The sequence below is a fragment of the Uloborus diversus genome, chromosome 1 (assembly GCF_026930045.1).
Source record: "Uloborus diversus isolate 005 chromosome 1, Udiv.v.3.1, whole genome shotgun sequence".
Taxonomy (NCBI): domain Eukaryota; kingdom Metazoa; phylum Arthropoda; class Arachnida; order Araneae; family Uloboridae; genus Uloborus; species Uloborus diversus.
The window spans coordinates 26,822,780-26,844,774 of NC_072731.1; the positions used below are offsets into that span (position 1 = coordinate 26,822,780).

At 34.1% G+C, this 21,995-nt stretch overlaps 1 protein-coding gene across 2 annotated transcripts in view; it reads left to right on the forward strand.

Moving 5' to 3' along the window:
• The window catches only part of LOC129228497 (protein kinase C, brain isozyme-like), a 240,001-nt gene that overhangs the window by 109,519 nt on the left and 108,487 nt on the right, over positions 1 to 21,995 (forward strand). For both annotated transcript variants that reach the window (XM_054863185.1, XM_054863179.1), the window contains exon 2: positions 1,022 to 1,053. In XM_054863185.1, coding sequence (XP_054719160.1) covers positions 1,022 to 1,053 — 32 coding nt within the window. The remainder of the gene's footprint in view (positions 1 to 1,021; positions 1,054 to 21,995) is intronic.

Consider the following 21,995-nt stretch of genomic DNA (forward strand, 5'->3'; position numbering starts at 1 on the left):
AGAGATTAATTTTCCCAATATCGACAAATTTAACGTAATTCAATGTATAACTCTAAATATCTTCAATAGCGCCAAATTAAAACCAGATTCGATTTTTTTCCCCAAATTGGCCAAGTGTTCGCCAAATTATAACATCGCTTGAGTTTGCATTGAAATTAACACTGATTTCCCTTAAAAAGTTGTGAAACACCTCTTTTGGAACATGTAAATGCAACCAAAAAGAGAGGTGCGCAAATAGACCCCACTAAGTGTCTACATACGAAATTTCAACTTTCTATTGCATACCGGTCTTGAGTTATGCGAGATACATACATACATGCATACACACACACACATACGTACGTACAGGCTTCACGAGAAATATCGTGGTAATTAACTCGGGGATCGTCAAAAGGGATATTACAAGCGTCCATATGTTCTTAGGTATACATGCACGTGCGGTCAGGTCGAAAAAAACACTCATCATTTATTCTGGGAGGAGTAAAATGGAAATTTTGGCCGATATTTGAGGGGAATTTTTTCGCGATTACAATACTTCTTTTACTATGTAAAAGGAAGTAAGAAAGTAAAAAGGGCACGTAAACATTTTCTCTGGCCCAACGACGATGTAATAGACGAATGTTTCTCTAAATAGATGTATCGATTTAGAAATGAGATGTTGTTTCATGCGTGCGTTAAGCTAAGAATATCTAATAGACAAATGTGTCGATAAAGAGATATATCGATTTTAAAATGAAACGTTATCTTATGCATGTATTAAGCTAAGGGTTTCCGCTTGTATATCATCTTTAAAGTTATACACTTTTGTTATTTTCATACAGCACGAAGAACATGTATATTTTCCGTGATCGAAACGAACTTAATCACCGAGTGCGTGGTCTTCGTTCTGAATAATAAATTAACTACGAATAAGCTCGTCTCATGACTGTTTTTAATTATATTTCAATTTCAGCTCTCTCTTTTTGTCTCAACAACATTTAAATTACTTTATGAGATTAATTATTTTTCGTTTTTATTTCAGGGGGCTTGGCAAGCAGGGCTACCAGTGCCAAAGTAAGTTGTATTTTTGTTGATGCTTAGTTTGCAATTAATTTACACTGCTTAAAAAACAATCTGATGTTTCTCATACTACGTCCTTGTACGACTGTGAAGCAGTTGGTGGTTTTAATAAGTCAAACGAGCTGATGTGTGCCTCACATGACTTCCTTTTACTCCAATTTAATGTCATTTTCCCGTTATTGGTAATTTTAATGTGATTCAATAGTTTACTCTCTAAATATCACCAACAGTGGCCAAATTGAAACCAGATTTTAAAAAAAAATCGCCAAGTTTATCGCAAAGTTGGCGACAAAACTTGGCGACGTAAAGACTGGCGATATATCGCCAAGTGTCCGCCAAATTGTAACACCACTTGAGTTTACATCGAAATTAACAATGGTTTCCCTCCCAAAAAAGGGCAAAAGACCCCCTTAGAAACACCCGAATGTAACCAAAAGAGGAGGTGCGCAACTAGACCCCACTAGAAGTGTACGTACCAAATTTCAAATTTCTAGGACATACCGTTCTTGAGTTATGCGACATACATACGCATATATATACGTACATACATACGTACATACAGACGTCACGAGAATACTTGTTGTAACTAACTCGGGAATCGTCAAAATGGATATTTCGCGTGTCTGTACGTTCTTAGGTACTCATCCACGTGTGGTAGAGTCGAAAAAAAAACTCAACATTCATTCGGGGATGAGCAAAATGGAAATTAAGGTCGATTTTTGCGTGAAATTTTTTTCGTGAATGCAATAGTTCCTTTTTTTAAAAGGAAATAAAAAATGGATACGTGTATTCATGCACGCGCATTAGAAGTAATATTTTTCAAATAAATAACTTTTCAACCCCAATCCTACACCTATAAATGAATGCTATACATAGGGATTGGCAATTTCAAATGTACGGAGAGGTGATTTTTTATTTTATTTATTATTTTTCTTTTTTAGCGTCTAAAATTCAAAATTGTGCTGAATTTGTATGGAACGTGTAAGAAGAAAAAATATAATATTGCCTTAGAGTGAGTAAAAAGAATTTTTAATTTCTACCCTAGTTTGTTTCTACCCAAAACAGAAAAGTCTTTGAGATTCGTTTTTCTAATCTCATCAATTTTAAAGTTGACTCAATAGGTATCTCACTAAATAGCGCCAAACTGACGCCAGATTCGAAACGGCATTTTTCTCGCCAAATTTTTTAATCGATCGCCAAGTTAGCAAAAAAAAAAAAAAAACCTTGCAACCAACAGCTTAGCGATATATTGCCAAGTGGTCACCAATTTATGACATTATTTCAGTCTGCATTGAAATTAACACTGATTTGCCCGAAAAAAAGCGTGTTAACACCTCCATTAGAACTTGCGATTGCAATCAAAAGGAGAGATGCACAACTCAACCGCTCTCACAAAATTTCAGCCTTCTACGGCATACCGTTTTCGAGATACGTACGTACAACACATACTGAAATCACGAAAGAACTCGTGAAAATTTAAAGGAATATTTTGGTTGTCCACCGTACTTCCGTTGGTATATACGTATGCACGCCTGGAAAACAGAAAAAAAGTACTTGGTATTCTTTCAAAGGTGAGTAAAGCAGAAATTTATGCCGAAATTTTAGGGCAAATTTTTCACGAATGCATCATATTCTGTACTTCGTACAAGGAAGTAAAACGTAGTATGCTCAAATACTTTTAACTCTCCAAAACCTTTTATTAAGCAGGAATGCTCCGAATAGTGTGTCAAATCGGATTTCTCTTTCGTTATGAAATGACGACTTCTCGAGACGCTCCTTGAACTTAAAATATCTTCTGAAACAAGCTGAGTATTCAAATACTAGAAAAGCGCCCGTAAAGGTATGACGGGTGAAAATTGTTTCTAATTTGAACGAAGCAATCGCCTGTTTGGGGATATTTTGATAGTTGAAATTTTAACCCGTACTCCAGTGGATTAACCGTAAACTGTAGTAGATAGCTTTCTTTGATGACCCCTTTTGGTTTCTATTTTCTCCTAAAATGACAGTCTTAGCAGTAAAACAGTTAGGTTACCGGATCCAGTTCAGCCTTGTCAAAATAAACCCTTCCTCAGAATGTCAAACAGTACCAAAACGTATTATCAAATTATCATGCTGTGGAGCGTTTTTCATTGTGGGTGACGTCAGGAGCGTTACTCGATCATTCGCTATTATATATATGAGAATGCCACTAGTTTTGCACATAAGTCAAAAAAAAAAAAAAAATGGAGATGTGTATTCATGCACGCGCATTAGAAGTAATATTTTTTAAATAAATAACTTTTCAGACCCAATCCTACATCTATAAATGAACTTTTAAATTATGTATAAAGCATGTGTTATTTATTGAAGCCTTAAATTTTGTTTATCTCAAAACAGCAAACGCAATTTCATCTAACCCCAGACCAATAATACGAAACTCCCGACTAAAATTGAACTTTTTCGACTAAATTTGTTTCCTTCCGTACAGTTTTAATTTTGAAAATCATTCTAGGTAGCTTTTAGACATACTTATTCCTGAAATACTCCACCACTTAAACAATTAATAGCGTCGCTACACACATTTTTATTTTCCACGCATTAAAACCAGACAATTTTTTAGTCCTTTGTAAGTTCTTGTATGTAAAATGGTCGGAGGTCCGGCGTGTCAGCTCTTCAGCTTTATTATTTCTCAGTCGAGGAAACAAATATCAACTTTGTTCAGAAGCTTTTAGCTGACGCTAAACTAAAAAGCTCGAGAAAATTTTCCCGCAACCTGCTGTGACATTTCTTTTCAAGGGATGATCGCAGCATCGTGATACAACTTAAAGCATTACGTTACGCAATGCGCAATTCATTGAACTTTCACGCACCGTACTGCATATTCATTTCATGTACAGATTTTTAAACAAAAATGAGCCAAAACTTTTTTTTGTTGTTGTTGTTGAAGTTTATTTACCAATTTTGTTCAAGCAATATATATATACCCCTCCACCTCCTCAAAAGAAATGTAAGAATATATTTTTATATTTTATGTGCATAATATATGTATTCATTATACTTATATGATCAGCATATAGCAGATATCGCTTTAAAAGCATATATTTGAAAAACTTTTGTTTCCTTTTAATTCAAAATGAAGATTTTATTAGCCATTTTAAAATAGGGAAGAATTTCTGCCGCAGCCTTAAAGAATCGATTTATTTGAAATTCAAATGAATCCCACTTTTTCACCGAGAGAGAAACGTGTATCGAAAACATTTAACTCGGCCGAGACCAACGCAATTCTTCCTAATTTCTGAGAAACGTTTTGAATTTCCAATCCTCTTTATCCAGAATCTTTTGCATTTCACTTTTACCAGTTCATTTATTTATTTTTATTTATTCATTAAGATGAACTCTTTTTTCTCTCTCTCTCTCTCTCTCTCTCTTCCACCGTTCCAGGTGGGCCCCTTTCCGTGCGTTCGAAACAGATTAGCATTTCCATTCTTCCAGGTTCTCCAGAAATGTAATTACCTCGCCCGGTTAGTCTTCGCGTAATGGCCTGCTCATTAGAATAATAGAAATGGCAGAGAAGGGGTATTTTGCATGAAAATGTGTTCGCTTTCGGTACAGACGTTACCCTGGGAACAGTGCCCCGCCCTTACAATATTCTAATTAGGAGGGACTTTTCTTTCTCTTTCTCTCTTTCTGCCACTTGGATCCGGAAGGTGTTTGCTGTCATTCCTCATGACGGGGCTATCGATTTTTTCCCTAAGGAAATTTGGTGATTTCCGATTCTAGTTCCGCCGCAAGGAACCCGTCCTTTAGAAACATAAGTTATTTAAACTCTAAAGCACATTTGTCACTGCTTGCTATTTGTTTCTCTCATTAGAGTACATGTCCCAACCATCACGACCGTAAGATCTACCTAAGCTTTCCTCCGTAAAAGACTTCTGGCTCTTTACCCCGGTAACTTTTTGAAGTGAGAAGCAAGTTTCTTGAAAGGTACTGGTCCCTATATAAATACAGAGGGTATAGTCACACAATATACGTCCAATTTTGAAGCAGCACTCGCTTATCTGATTCAAGTCGATGTAGACCATCATCAGTTGTGACCACCATCCATCCTGGTTGGCTTCAGTGTTACCACCAGGTGTTTTAAAATATAGCCACGATCAAAAATTTCCATTGCAAGGATCCACAGTGAATTACATAAAGCAAGATCCCGTGCTATTTGCCCTGACAACCTTTCCTCATGCCGTTGAGGGAGGTGTCATGATAACTCGGACATGCCCTTTTCATTTGACCAAACCCACGGAAGTTCATAGAAAACATCTGATGATTTTACTGGTGTAGCGTAAATCTTAATACTATTATAAACTAGAAAATCGCCCTGATTTTACTGTACATTCATTAAGGATAATTGTGAGCCATGTTGGTTAACTGCACCACTTCAATTTTTTCGGTATATTCCCATTAGAAAAAAACTAGTTCCACTGCTGCACTCTCATGGTTAGGTTATGAAACTAAGTTTTCTACTCATTATTTCAGAACAAAAGTTGGCAATATGGTAGACAGCCCATTGCATCATTCAATAATTCTGAAGTTTACTGTTTGGAAACTGTTTCTAACGTTGTTGAAATTGCTCTCCCTACATTGTAATCTTCTGTGAAATATTATGAATGATAGAAATCTTGTAATGTTGGGAAGTACAAAGGAAAAGTTTTTTGGCATTAAGAAATTTTATTTTCCTGTTTCAAAGTTGCACTACTTTTATGTACAACCAGAAAGTCACCCATCAAGGTATGACGGGTGAAAATTGCTTCTACAGTTTAACGAAGCAATTGTCTGTTTGGTGATATTTTGATAGTTAAAATTTTAATCCTAACCCCAGTGGATTAACCTTAAACTCCAGTAGGTAGCGTTCATAGTTGACCGCTTTTTCGTTTCTCCTGAAATGAGTCTTACCAGAAGTTACCGGATAGAGTTTAGCCTTGTCACAATAAAGCCTTTCTCTGCATGTTAACTATTTTCAAAATACATTATGAAATTATCATGCCGTGAAGCGAGCTTCATTGTTGAAGCACGCGGGTTACTCGATCATCGACTGTTATTTGTATGAGGATGCGAAAGTTTGTGAGGATGTTTGTTATTCTTTCACGCAAAAAGTACTGAATGGATTTCAATAAAACTCTTCAATAATATACCTTACACATCAGAATAACACAGGGTGCTTTTCGTCCCGTTATGGGGGCAAAACCCCCTATAAGGGGCAATTTTCATATAAAATCTCTAATTAGGGGGTGGAAAAATAATTGCACATATTAACATTATATATCCATGGAAAGCTCTGATTTTTCTGCTGAAGATGGCACCTCTTATTTCATCTAAAACGTAGCATTACTTCTTGACCTATAGCACTAAAGAACGTTCGATTGCATCACCCCCTTTTGAGCCATTTGCGCTAAATCGAATCAGCTTTTGTACCCTCCAAAGTTCACTTGTCGATTAATTTTTGTTTGATTCCATTCATTACCTCTCGAGATATAGCAGTCACAGGTATTGAGAAAAAGCGTTAGATTTCTCAAACCCCCCTTTTTATTGGCACCAAAGTTGAATCAGCACCTGTACCTTTTTGGCTCTACATATGGATAAAATTTTGTTTGATTCCGTCGTTACATCTTGAGATACAACAGGCACGCATAACGGAGAAAAGGTTCTATTGCTCCACCCCTTGGAGGAATTGGCGCCGAAATGTAAGGGATACCAATTTACATGGGGGTACATATTAGGGTGGTCCTTATTTATAAGGAAAAAAATTTTTTTTCGAATTTTTTAGAAATTATTTGCCAGAATGTACCTTTATATAAGACATGAAAATATAACAAATTTCAGCTCAATCGGTTAATATTAACACGTGCCGCATCGACGCTGAAGTTGTGAGATTCAATGTAAGGCAGTTATTACCTATAAGAACGACAATGTACGCTCGACTGTAAACATAAAATTACGCATTTTTTTTTAAATTTTAGTATAAAAACATACTAATTAAAATGAAAACGTAAAATAAAGATATAGTTTATCCTAATACTATATTTTTTATTTATTGAAATGATACATCCACTTCAGATACATATTTTGGATTTAAGTAAGCCTCCTTTTGTGGCGACTGGGAACTCTCTCCGGTACTCCTGAACAACCTGAATAAAAAAAAATAATATTGAATGTGTTTTCTAAACCTAGCCTATATAATGTGTTCAAGAAAAAAATAACAAAAAATTAAATTTGTTTATACATACCTGTATCAAAAATTGTTTTTGATGTTCATTTTTCGTCATTTTTTCATTGTAATCCTCAATCAACTTGACTCCTCTTTCTGCAATATCATTTGTACATTTTAAGGTTGAAATGATATTTTTTCCTGTGCGATAATCCTCTCTGTTTTCCCAATTCAGCGGATCGTCCTGAAGAAATTCAACACAAATACCGAATCGTTTAAATAACTGAAGTGAATTGGCGGACAATAATTCAGTTGGTAGATCTTTTTGAACAAAATTTTGGACATCTCGGATTTGCAACGATAGTTTTTTCTCAATGACTTCTGTCTCTTCATTTTCTTCTTCTTTTTCATTCACAGTTTCTATGTTTTTACTTGCACATTCCATAATTTTTTGAGCCATTCTAATTTTTTCAACTCTCTCAATTCTATCGTCAAATATTGCCATGGCAGCACACTCTTCACTTAGATACCATAAATGGTTTAAAAATTTTGTTATTGCAATGGTTGCAATGTTTTCATTAATATTTTTAAATTTAACCAATTTTCTCAAAAAATATATATCATTTAGGGGAGTTCCTGTAGTATTCGTTGCTGAAAACCAGGCCTCTACATAACAGTATACAACGAAAACGCAAATTTCTGCATTCAGTTTGGAATTATCCTTTCTCATTTTCATTTGATCGCGAAATAAAAAAAGTTTTAAACAATAAATCGCTTTAGACATCCATCTCGCTAAATGATATGCACCGGGGGCCCTAAAACTCACATTTGTTTTATCTCCCAAAAAAATGAGCGTCAATTGCAAAAACTCTTTGTAGTCATCACGTGGTTGCTCTTCTGCAAGTTTCTGTTTCACAAAATAAATAATTTCGGGCGCTACATCTTTCAGTGCATTATAAACGGCTTCATCGCTGGTATAATCTAAAAATTTCATTTTATCAATATTCTTCCAGTTTTCTTTAAGTGCTTTGAATTGAGCAATTTCAGGGCCGGATGTTACAATTGCTTTTGTCCTCGTGAATACACCAGCCAAAACGACCTCAAATATATGGTGTCGGCATGGAAGCCACAAAATATCTCGCCCTAACCTTTGTTGAAGCAGAACTGCAGCTCCTTTTATACGTCCAGTGTTTGATGCTGTAGTATCAAAACAAAAGGCTTGAATTTTTTCGGTTAAATTCCATTCATCAGTGATATGGAACACAGCAGAGCAAACTTCCGATCCTCCTGATGATGCAATTCCAGGTACTCCTAATAATTGTTCAAAATCTAAACCAACCGCGATCACAGGAAGCCGATCAATTTTCTCATTTTTTGTGATATCAGGCAATAATTTGGAATCCCAATGCACTTCAATAAAATTTGCATCATTTCCTACCGATTTTATTGATGAATATTTTATTTTCCGCAAAATCTCTCTATTTCTTTTGATAGACGATCTATTGAGAACAAACTCGGTGATATCTATATTAAGAGCTTCTAGGACGGCAGAAATAATATGCATTGCATCCCTGTCACTCACTTTACATTTGTCCAAGGCAGCGGCCAGGCGAGGTGTCATTAACGTCTTTCGTCCTCTCTTGTTTGAAGATGGACCCTGTTGAGATTCCGATATGAAATATATGTCATCTTCACTGTTGTCTTGATTTATCACTTTTTTCTGTGAATCTTCGTGTTCTTTATCTTCCATTTCAAAATGTCCAATCGAACAACTAGAATTTTCCAACAAATCTTCTTTTCTTTTCAACTCTGCAGCTGTGCGTTCTTCTTTCCGCTTTTCCTTACGTAATAATTTGATATCTACTCCCAACATACAACCTACTCTACCTTTCTCCCTTTGCTTAATTAAAAATTCTCTATCTTCGGCGATTTTAATCTCATTTAACGCATTTAAGGTGGCAATATCGAAAAGGTTGTCTAAAGCTTCTTTAAAATCATTTTCTTTTTCTCTCTGCCGTTCAGTATCTCTATTTTTAGATTTTTCTAAATTTCTGACATTATCGTACAAAGATTTTAATTTCGAAATACAGTTTGAACGGTTTTGAACTGGGATTCTTGCTTTTTTCCAAAAAACGACCACTTCATCAATAACTAAAGCACTGCTGTCATTAAGATTTAAATTTACCACTCTCATGTTATAAAAAAGTACACTCAAAACATCTCGTTTACATGGTAATTTACTACCGCAGATTTGATTTTTCATCACTCCAACTAGATAAATATTGTTCCGCAAAGTGGACATTTCAGCACTTTTATCAATTACTTATATAGCACGTCTTTTCTTATGCACTTCAAGTACGAAACTAAAACGAATGTAGCATTGAACAAATAATATGTAAAAACAAAATTGACTTGTCGAGACTTGTAGTCGCGCTTGTAGCGAATTCGAACGCACTTGGCGCCGACTCGTCGTAGCATGTTAGACAGTCAGATGCATGAAACTTCAAGGCCAATGCGGCACGTGTTAATATTATCGGATTGAGCTGAAATTTTGTATTTTTAATGTTTTGGTGTAACTGAACAAAATTACAAATAATTTTGAAAAAATATGAACTTTCGAAAATAAGGACCACCCTAGTACATATATGTATCAAATTTCATTCGATTTCATAAAATAGTTTTTGCTATAGGTGCCACAAAAAATGTAAGAAATGGTTGACGTATCAGAACACGACTGTCAGAACAGAAGAGGAGGAACTGAGCGTAAATAAGTGAAACATAAAAACGAACTTAAACGTCAGTTTGACAAAATGTAAACAACAGGTTAATGGAGCAGTGTAGTGGTGTGAAAGATGAAAGGAAATCGTTTATGTTTCCTTAATTAACAAATGCCAGTACTGCAAGGAACGAAATTGGCAGCGATTTTTATCTCTTTCTTGTTTATTTCTGAGTGTATTTATAATGCAGTATTTTGAATGGTAACGGGTCAAGTCTTCGCAGCCGAAACTTCGCCGGACATTACTTCGCGTAGTCAAAACGTCGCGTGTACAAAACTTTGTCTGGACAAAATTTCGTGCATTCAAAATTTCGTGCTTACAAAACTTGGAACAAAGAAAACTTCGTGCGTGTATTACTTTTCGCATCTAAAATAAAACATCTTAAAATTAAATTATTTTAGTTTTGGTGTGAAAAAATCTTTAAATTACATGTACAATTGACGCTCGTTATAACACACATTATAAAAATCATTCCATTATAACGACTAGTGGTAAAAGTCCCAACTTTATCCCTACATAATTTATGTTAATTTGCTTTAGGTATAACGACCGTTCTGTATTGCTTAATCTTATATAGCAACCGAATTCAGCGGAATCTATTTCGGCTATTTTTTTCAAATAGAACATTTTTGAAACCTGAAATGATCTGAAATGATGAAAAATTTTGGATCATTCAATTTCTCGCTCGAATGGAGAGGCGAGCGAATTATGAGTAACACCGCGGAAAGCAAGTTGGGAGGAGGGGGGATCGCTTCTGAATTTCATTGACAAATTTTGACAAACTAGTTTTAAAATAGGATTAGGAATATAAATGATTAAAAAAAATTAAAAATAAATTCAAAATTTTTAATCACCAAAAATTTTTCAGTTAGCTAGCTATAGAACATTAAATTATACAATATAAAATCAATTAATCGTTTTTGGAAAAGTGATCAATTAATCTTAATTTAATCTTCAAATTTATATCAATTTATTACTTCATTAACTTGCTATACTTAAATTCATTGAGGATTTACACTTGCAATTGCAATTACAACTTGCAATCAAGTAATTCATTATGAAAAATTAGTTTTTTATGTAGTGTGTGTTCAATGCATTCCTGGAAATCATTGAACAATACCTCCCTCCCCCCCCCCCCAAAAAAAAAGACACATTTTTACTTGTTTGCTAAGTGTATATGATACGTTTAGGAAGTTCATTGTTATGAATGCGCGGAGTTCTACCCACGTGAAGTTCTGGATAGGCGAAGTTTTAGACATATGAAGTTATGGATCGGCAAAGTTTTAGACACGCGAAGCAATGAATCGGCCAAGTTTTGTCCACGCGAAGTTTTGACCGCGCGAAGTAATGGATCGACGAAGCTTTGGTCGCGAAGTTTTGACAAAAAACCATTTTGAATACCACAAAAGAAAAAAAACCAACACTCTATTTATTTACACAGAAAGGTATTCGATGTCAAACTTTGTTACGAAGAATTCTGCTTCTCATAAGCCACCACTATGTTCATCCTAAAAAGAACGGTTGAAATTGTTTTTCTTCAATCCCATTCTAAAAATAACCTTTTTAGAGTAGCCTTTTTCAGTTTTAAAGGAACTTTTCGTAGTCTGATTTCCGTTTGTACTGTGGCGAAGTTTTTTTTCCATTTTTATTCGTCATGTTTTTTAATTTTAGATTCTACTTCTGTAATAACCTAACTATTTTTTTCTAATTTTTTACGGTAGAAATACATCTGTTACGTAAGACCGTAAGTTTGAATTTTCTGTATTAAATACATGAATTTACCCAATGGGAGTCGAAATCCTCGGTCCTGTGGCTCATCCTAAATTTCCCCCTAACGATATTTATCTATTTCCAATGATAATTTTGAACAAGGGCGATATGGGGGCGATCATCCCCTCGATGAGGCGATATACAGGAACTTTTTTTTTGTGATGCATTTCCATTATAAAAGTTCCAAAAATTCAGTTTTAAATAATTTTCGGTGATCTTATGAGAAAAAGAGGAATCCTCGGAATTATTTCGGAAATGAAGTTTTGAAAATGCAATCGTTGCCTACCTCTTATTACTCTAGGGATAGGGAGTGGACATTTTTACAGAATTTTTTTAGAAATTGAAACTCCAAAAACTCAATTTTAGACTATCTTAGATGGTATTAAAGATTAGTTCAAGAGCTCAGCGTGGATATTTTTTGAAATCGAAATCCAAGAAACTCAATTGTAGGACACCTTTGATGACAAAAGGGTCAGTACACTCCTCCGAAAATTTTTAGAAATTGAAGTTTTAAAGAGTAAAAAGTAAAAAATAATCACTTTCTCCTAGAAACTTTTTTGGGTCCGCTCTTGATTTTGAATCCAATTCTGACACTTTCGTATGAGGCAAAGGAAAGCTGTGACTTTACTAAATGTTTTTCCCAACAAAGCATTTACTATTATGACCCACAATCTGCTGCTCCTTTCTCCCCAAAAGAAACAAATCGGTGCTATTAGTTTCAGACATTGCAAAATGGTTTTTCGAAGACCGTAAGCTATTTATCAAAGGAATGAAATTTACGGATGTTCGGTTGTTTATTGTGTTCAATCAACTTGCGCTTTTTAGGAGGGAAATCTAATTTGATTTCTGAGCAATTGACCTTAAAGAGAAAAAATTCATTAATAAATTATAGCTCCGGGTTTATTAAGGTTGGCTGAAACTGATATGGAACAGTATCAAATAAATGTACCCCGTTTAATGCGGATCCTTGCAATAATCTACATACATAAATCGCTACTTCTGTATGTAAGGATGTCCGGGGTAAGCTTCAAAAATACTGTACCGATTTTAACCATTTTTTTCACCACAGATTGCTACTTTATCAGGAAGCAACATAGGCTATAATTTATTTCTAAAATACTTAGTTTAAAACAGTTATGATGGAAAACAGTAAGTTTCACGCAATCTCCCCTTTAAAGGGTTAAATTAAAAACCCATTGTTACAAAAATTCGTTGTCTTACAACAGCAATATTAATAGTAATCATAATGAAAATTTTGAGTCAAAGCTTCTCCGGAGCAAACATGAATTTCAAGTCATTTAAATATTTGGAAACTCTACTTTTTGCACACTGAAACATAGTAGAGAGCTTTTCTTTCGTTCTTTTTGTTTTGTGAGTGTGTGTGTGTACTATTTAATTAAATAAATAAAGCGCCCAGTTTTTATAGTGATCTTTGTTTTAGTTCACATTCTGAAAATTCTTCAAATCTTTACATGCTTAAATGTCGTGCTTTCGATTCTAACTTAATACTATTTCGTTTTTTTATAGTTATTGCTATTTTACTTTTGTGGGTAAGGAAGAAGTTCGATTTTTAATCACGTCAAAGCGGTGTGTTTTGAGTTCTTTCAGTTAAAACAGAAAACGAACGAAAGTAGCAATTGTTTCTCACAATTATTACTGACCCAGGCAACGCAGGCTAGTATTACATAAATAAATTTTCTATTTTCATCTCATGCATGTAATGAGACAACTTGCTGAACAAAACGAAATTGTTATGTAATGAACGAAATTATTATTATTTAGCAATTAAACCTTGCGGGAATCCAATCGACAAAGACCAGGAAACCATATGATAGTGTAATAATTTAAAAAAAAACTAAATTTTTAAAAAAAAGTAACAATCAAAAGATCATTCTAAAACATGTTTATGAACGTATAAATTATTTGCCCTAATGTCCCCATTATCGAAATATAAGGCCTTAGAATCTGCTGAAATGTTAAGGGAAGTCGCCAAATTTAGCGATTTTCAGTGAGTAATGGAAGACATCTTTTCACGCGATTTTTGTTGATGGATACAGCGGTAAAATTGCGTAATTAATTTCTTGCCAAGTCTTTGGCGCTTTTCTTAAAATTTCTACAGACTTTAAAATCGTATATCTCGATAACGGTTGGACGAGGGCGAGTAATTTTTGTATCAAAAACGTTTTCATTATTCGTGTGGTACCCTAGTGAGTAATTCTTACCTACCAACCAGCAATCTCAATTCGCCATCTTATCGGACATTTGCCATTTTTTTTTTCTTAAAAACGTATTGAAGGATTCCAACCAATCAGAAAAAAGTTAGTGGGAACAAAAGTATCTAATTGGACACACAGTTTGATTTTCTACATTTGAACGATGCAATTGCCTATTTGTTGATATTTGAAATTTGTTGATAGTGGAAATTTTAACCCTAACTCAAGTGGATTAATCAAGTGGTTAACTCAAGTGGATTGTTGACCACTTTTTCGTTTCTTCATTCTCCTAATATTACAGTGTTACCAGTAAAACAGTTAAGTTACCGGATCCAGTTCAGTCTTGTCAAAATAAAGCTTTTCCTCGCATGGCCAAAAAATATTATCAAATGGGGTCGTTTCCAAAATTTTAAAAGTATTTTTTTCTGAAAGAACATGCTTAAAAACATAGAATCTGACCATTTTTTAAATAATTTATTTAAGTTTAATATTTAAAAAAATACTTAAATCTGTGCGCTTTCATTGTTTACACTTCTGTCGTGTGATATCCCAAATGATGAAATACCATTCAGTGTTGCCATTCACAGAACAAAATATTTATTTTACATCTTTACTCACGTGTATTGGCAACGATATGGTTGATAGCAAGCGTAGAGCGCAATTGTAATTCGCTTCTTGATTATCATAACGTGGAAATACGGTAGAAAGATGTGCCATAGTGCATTATTTGTGACGTCATAAAGACCACGCCTTGTTTGAAAAATCGGACACTTTAAAAGATTAATTTAAAAAACTGTTGGGAAAATAAAAGTATTTTCTGGAGCCATGTTATATATATATATATATATATATATATATATATATATATATATATATATATATATATATATATATATATATATATTTTGCTCATTCTATCCATCTCAATGACTAAAAGTAGTACTTTTGACTGAAGGAAACCATTCCATTATAAATAATTTTCTGAATTTTAGGTGCTTCCACGATAAAATAATGTCGTCACCCACGCTATGGTGTGAGTTTCATTATTGGTGACGTCAGAGCATTATCCGATCAGTGATTTTGGCAATTATATATATGAGGATACTTGAAATTACAATCTCACTCGCAATATCTAACTTTCGTTATTTCTTGTAATAATCGTAATGACTATGTAATTTTAGTAATCGTCCGAGTCTGCTACTCTATGCATTTTCATTTGTTGTGTTCTAGCGTTTGCTTAGCTTAAAAAAATTTCTGCGCGGAAAAATGAAGAGAAAGAAATCTGAGGAAACCCTCGCACGAATAGAATCACGATGAAAAGCCCGAATTTCCATTCCAAACTCAAAGAACCGTTTTATTCAAGCATTAAATGCTGGGTGAAAACCGTCGGTCGGCCTTCTTATCGATTCCGAGTGAATTCTTTTATTCGAGAATTCCTCTTCTCTTCTTTGGAGCATTTGGAACGCAACAGCTGTCATTCCTATAGAATCTCGTGTTCTTTTTTATTTCATGCAAATCCAGTTGAATTCATATTTTTAAACTTCTCCTATTCGTGCAATACTTTGCTTAATTTTCAACAATTTTTGCTCTACTTGGTAAATATTTTTTTGATTTTCAACTGCGCACACATGCACAAGAAATTCCGAAAGTCAGATTATTTCTGGGAAACGTTCCGGATCGAAACCTGAAATTTCATCAGTTTCCTGTGAAAAACAAGTATTTTTCCGACAAGTTTCCTGAATCACTGCAACTTTCATTAATGCAGACTACTCACTCTTGTGAAAAACACTTTTAGCTACTGGTTTGAAGATATACTCAGCTTCTTTTTGAGGTGTTCCTCCTTTAGCTAACTTACGACCCTTTCAGATTGACTGAGCTCCAAATGAAGGCGAATTGCAGTCTCTTATAATAATGTAGCGCTGTAAGAGTTTTTTGGAAGGCATCTGTAAGTATGTACACTAGGTACGTAGTACCTTCACTTTACGTACGTAGTACCCTTAGCTATTGGGCATTTTTCGAAAGTTAAAATTTCATTGCTCCCACCTTCTTATCTTGTTCCAATGGACAAAAGAACAGCCTGTGCAGAATTTCCCTTGAATCGGATAATTTCTAGGGGTATCTCAAATGCCTTGAAATTCAGTCAGTCTTAGAAATCTAGTAATTTTTTTTTTTAATATTGCATTAACACATTTAACATCACAACAAATTCTAGAGAATAAATACATTTCATTAGGACTAATAATTTCTATAGAATCAAAACATGCTAAAATAAACCAATGTTGAAATTAATTTTTTCCTAAGTGAGGATTTAGTATCAGTAGGGCAGTTTTTACGGTCTTCAGCAACGATGTGTGAAACAATTTTTTTCCCTCACTTTCATCTTCTGTGAGAATATTATTGTGTTCGTGAATTGATATTACATCTCTTTCTGCAGCATCATTCACAAAAATTGTTTTATCAAGTTTTTTTATTCCTCTTATAATATACAAATTCATCCTTCCAAGTTGAAGTCTTTGTTAAGGAAATCGGAACTGGTAGAAAATCGGGTAAAGAAATATTTTGTAACAGGTATTACAAAATATTTATCAGTTTCTAGCATAATTTGATTCATACTTCTCTTAACCGTGGTTTTTATAATATCATCTAAAAAGGAAAGAGCCATAGTTTCGTGAGTCAAATTTGAGCTAAGGTTTGAAAATTTTTTGAGAGTAACTTTACTGATTTTTAGATCAATATCCTGTTAGTTGATCAGTTGACGCACGAATAGAAAATCCGGATAGGGAGCTTTAACAGCATCCGGGAAGAGAAAGCAGGCTCGAACGTAGACTCGAGCAAAAAAAAAAATACGTAATGTTCTTAAAGAGTTGTTCACCCTTTTAAATCACTGAAACAGACATTAAAGTATACAGTGAAACCTGTCTACAACGATACTGTTGGGACCTAAAAAATTATTGTTGTAGACTGGCTATTGTTATAGACAGTTTGATTATTTATGCTGAAATTTTGCTGGAACCAAGAAAAATATCGTTATAGACAGGTTTATTGTTATAGACAGTATCGCTACACACAGGTTTCACTGTTGTTAAATCTTGAGTACATAAAGAGCCTTTGAGATCTACCTAGCACTCGATGATCATCACACTGTTGTTTTTGAATAAAAAGGTATTGTTCAAGATATCCGAGCATGGTTGAGAATCTATCATCAAGTACTTCCATCGTTACCAGATGTATATCTTTTTCGTCAAATTTTGTACTTGTTTTCTGTCAATGTCGTCAAAACCATCGTTTCTTGGGTTGTTTGAAGCTAGAAGCTAAATCTTAAGTTGTTGATGAGACATATTGTTATTGTTTCTTCATAAGTTCTTCGAACAACTCCATTTTTTTTCTATCTCCTCTTTTCGTGCTAGTTTTTGTCAGCACATACCATGGAGTCCGGGCTTCCTTTTTCGCACTAAAGAATTCAGAATTTCCTATCCTTTTCATTTTTTATTTCTTTCAAAGGATCTGCACACGCAATGTCGGAGAAATGATCCATAGCTTCAGGTCTCTCCCCTCAAAAAAATCATTTCTGCTCCTTTTTTAAACCTGAAATTCTTGATACGAAAAATTTTTTTGTAATTGGTTCGTACATCGTAGAGTTAAGCTAATTGAGGTAGTGAGAAGCAAAGGGATGCAAGTGACACAATTAAAAATTTGGAGATAACCAGTACAAATGGTAGGTGAACCTCTCCTCGGTCCTGGGGCAAGAGATAGCACTAGTAGCTCTTGTAGGTGCTGCTGTACAGCATGATTTAGAAAAAAAAATTCAATGAAAGCCTACCTAGGATCTGATCTTTAAACGCGTTTTGCTCGAAACTTAAAATAGTCCACTTTCATCCCTTTGCTTCTCACTGCCTCAATTAATCAATTCAGTGTTTGTCCTTTTAGTAGGAATTTGTGATTTTTTTTTTTTTTTTTGCTAGAAAACAGAAATTCTTAAAACAATAATGCTGCACTTCTTGCTTTTTTTCATCATAAAAAAGAAAAAAAACGCTTAAAATTTACCTATTTGAAGGTATTTTCACTCCAACAATTTGATTGGAAATGTAATTGAGAAGATCGATATAAAAATCTCTTCAAAACTTGCCGGAACAGCTACCTGTAGGCGTTGTTGCTATGTTACAAACCTAGATGGATCGTCACACTAGTCAGGCAAAAATTACCAGCAGCACTAACCGCTCTTAAGTGAAAATTAGTGATAAAAGACAATGCTGTACTTGGTTAGAAAATAAGTAAAGGACGCACATTTTGTAAAAATAGAGTTACCGCACAAAGTAAAAATTAATGTTAAAAGATAATGTTATACTTAGTTAGAAACTAAATAAACCATGCACATTTCATAAAAGTAACAAGTTAAGTTTATCTAATCACTTAAAAAAATACATGGATTTATTTTGTAATATCAATAATACATTACCTTTCATAATAGTTTCATTAGTGCTTTCTCACATTCACTCAATTAAAGTAGATGGGTAGTTAAAGTTATAAAAAATAATTCTATGCTGCCACAGTTAATAAAACTCAAACTACATTATATTTCTAATTAATTTTAAATACATTCATAAATTTATGTGTTCTTCCAAAAAAAAAAAAAAAAAAAACTCGGCTAAAAAGTAACAAAGAGACTTTTGGGAGATTGTTGTAGAAATGATTGCAAGAACGTCATGAGTCACGAGAATCGTCTTGGCGAAAAAAGCTTCGTCGCGTGAAAGGGAACCAGATGAAAAGCGGGAAAGCTATACAAAGTCACTGGAAAAATAAGGACCGGAAATAAGGCCATGAAAAATCCAGATCTGCTAGAAATTTGTTTAACTTGAAAAAAGATGAAAAAATATCTTTTCGGTGAAAATTCTATAATTCCATGCTCTTTGAAGCACCCTTTAAACTTTTCCGATTGAGCTAATATTTTGCACACATCATTTTTTTTTTTTTGTCGATTGTAAAAAAAAAAAATAGTGGGGTGGGAGCTAACTTTTTACAACGTTGAAAAATAAGAGCCACCCCAATGTACACTGTACAGGCATCAAGATAATCTCCTCAAGACCAACTTTCTGGATTTTCAAAATTCGAACTACCATACGTCGTCGCGAAAGACATAAAATGTATCCAGAGATGATTGAAATGAAAATTTAGGTAGAAAGTAGAGTGGAAATTTATTTGTGAATACAGTATTTCTTTTGCTTTCTGAATAGAGTAAAAGTATTCAGGATCACTATGTAGACGCTTCCGAAAGTCTTGAATCCCTAAAAAGAGAATGAAGGAAAGAAAAAAAGGATTTCGATTTCAAACCTGAAAAACGATTTCATTCTACTACTAGCGATGCCCGCATGACTTTGCCCGTAGTAGAAAATTAAAAGTAATTTGGTTCGCCTGTATATATACAAGTAATGGATGATGAATTTCTCGCCAATTTGCAAAATTAATTTGTTTGCCCATGTTACGGTTCCACGTTATAATAATTTTGCTCGGGAAAATTTTCTTGAAATTAGAACAGAAAAAGAACAAAATCGAATTTTCGAAAAATTGCTTCGAGGTACACACCCCCATGCTACAAACTAATTCTGTGCCAAATTTTGTGAAAATCGGCCAAACGGTTTAGGCGCTATGCGCGTCACAGAGAGACATCCCGACAGAGATCCGGACAGATATCCCGACTGATATCCAAACTTTGAGCTTTATTATTAGTAAAGATTTACGTACTGGACTTGAAAGGACGAGAAACTTTCGTTGGCTTAGAGTTATTGAGCTCCTTTATTTGGAATTCATTTTTCTGGTTACAACCCTTGGTGGATTCGAATGCAGCCCCTGTCACGCCATCAGAATTTTATGCCAGTGTCATCGACTGACTTCAGTTTGATAAGATTTTTTTTCCCTCTGTAGTTCCAAACTACTCTAGGAACTTCCTTGGAGCAGAGAATTAATTATATTTTATCCTGGCTTCTTTAAAAAAATCCCCGTAGCTCCCTCTTTTTTATCTTCTTTCTTTATTACTAATAATAAAGCTGAAAGTCTCTCTGTGTGGATGTCAGGATGTCTGGATCTCTGCTCGCGCATAGCGCCTAGACCGTTCTGCCAATTTTCATGAAGTTTGGCACAAAGTTAGTTTGTAGCATGGATTTTTCGAAAATTCGATGTGGTTCTTCTTCTATTCCAATTTTAAGAACAAAAATATCATAAGATGGACGAGTAAATTACGAAATTATCATAACGCGGAAACGTAACATGGACGCAAGCCAATTGGCGAGATACGAAATTATCATAACGTGGAACCGTAACATGGGTACAAGCCAATTGGCGAGAAAACTCACTATACATTATTTGTAAATATACAGGCGAACCAAAAGACCTTTTAAGTTTCCTATTACGGGCAAAGCCGTGCGGGCACCCCTAGTTAAATAATAAAGCTGAATATTCATGTCTGGTTTAGATCTCTGTCTGGATGTCTGTGACGCACATAGGCGCCTAAACCGTTCCGCCGATTTTCATGATATTTGATACAGAATTAGTTTGTAGCATGAGGGTGTGCATCTCGAAGCGATTTTTCGAAAGTTCGATTTTGTTCTTTTTCTGTTCTAATTTTAAGAACATTTTACCGAGCAAATTATCATAACGTGGACGTGCAAACTACCATAACAGGGGCGAGCAAGTGAACATAACAAATTGGCGAGAAATTCATCATCCATTATTTATAAATATACAGGCTAACCAAATGACCTTCAAATTTTCTACTACGGGCAAAGCCGTGCGGGTACCGCAAGGTATAACATAATTTGGTGAAAAACCACATTTAAGAAATTTTTTTATAACCCTTTCCGAAAGAATAAACTTTGCTATCGTTCTGTTTAGGAACTAAATTTTGTAATAATTTCCCTTTGGAGGAAACACATTTTGTTATCTTTCTACTTAGGAACTAAATGTTGTTATCCTTCGATAACTAATAGCTTCCTCTGAGAAATAAAGAAAATGTGACTTAGTGGAACAAATTGGGAGGGACTCCTTGTTTGCGAAGTGCTCTCGAAATGCATCCGCTAAATAATGCTACATACAATTTTATATGTAAGGGACTGTGGGGCAAAGTGAAATAGTTGAGATAACTTTTGTTTTTCAAAATGAATAAATTGAGAATTAGTTCTGAAAATTATAGTACAAAAGGAAAGAAATATGTTAATTTTTTATTGAAATATTATTTTTCCTTTTGACAGTTTATTTGTACCTTGAAAAAAAAAGTTAGAAAATATTGCTTTTAAAGATGTATGGGGCAAAGTAATAATGAAATATTTTTATTTAATTTTTAGAAAATATTCTTCATTAAACTAGTGTAAGTAAACGAATGAACGAATAAAAGAATAAATATGTTAACTATAAGCTAATAAATAAATCTTAATATATAAAAATCAATGTCCTGAGATAACATATATATATATATATATATATACATATATATATATATATATATCAACGCACAGCCGAAACTGCTGAAGCTTCAGACTTGAAATTTGGCAGGCATGTCCGCATGATTACGAAAGTAACCACTAAGAAAGGATTTTTCGAAATCTCAATTAGTTCGGGAGAAATCAATTAAAACCTCTTAATTTCTACGAAATTAAAACCTGTCATTGAATTCAAATCCCTTATTTTCGAAGGCTTTCCTCCATTCAAATCATTATTCAGCACTTCATCTCAACTTTTGGTCGATAGCGAACTATAAATTTGATACTGTTTTTGTTTCTCACGTGGTTCTTCGAGGCTTTTCTCAAATCAAATCATAATGTTTCTGTCTATTGCTTTCATTTTTTCAAAACTAGAAACGAAATTTTTTAGAACATCATCACAGGCGGACTATCCTTTTGAATTTAGAAGAGTGCAGTTTCCTGTTAAAGTTTGCTTTGCAATAACCATTAATAAGTCAGAAGGACAGACATTAAAAGTAGCAGGGACCGATTTAAGAGAAGACTTTTT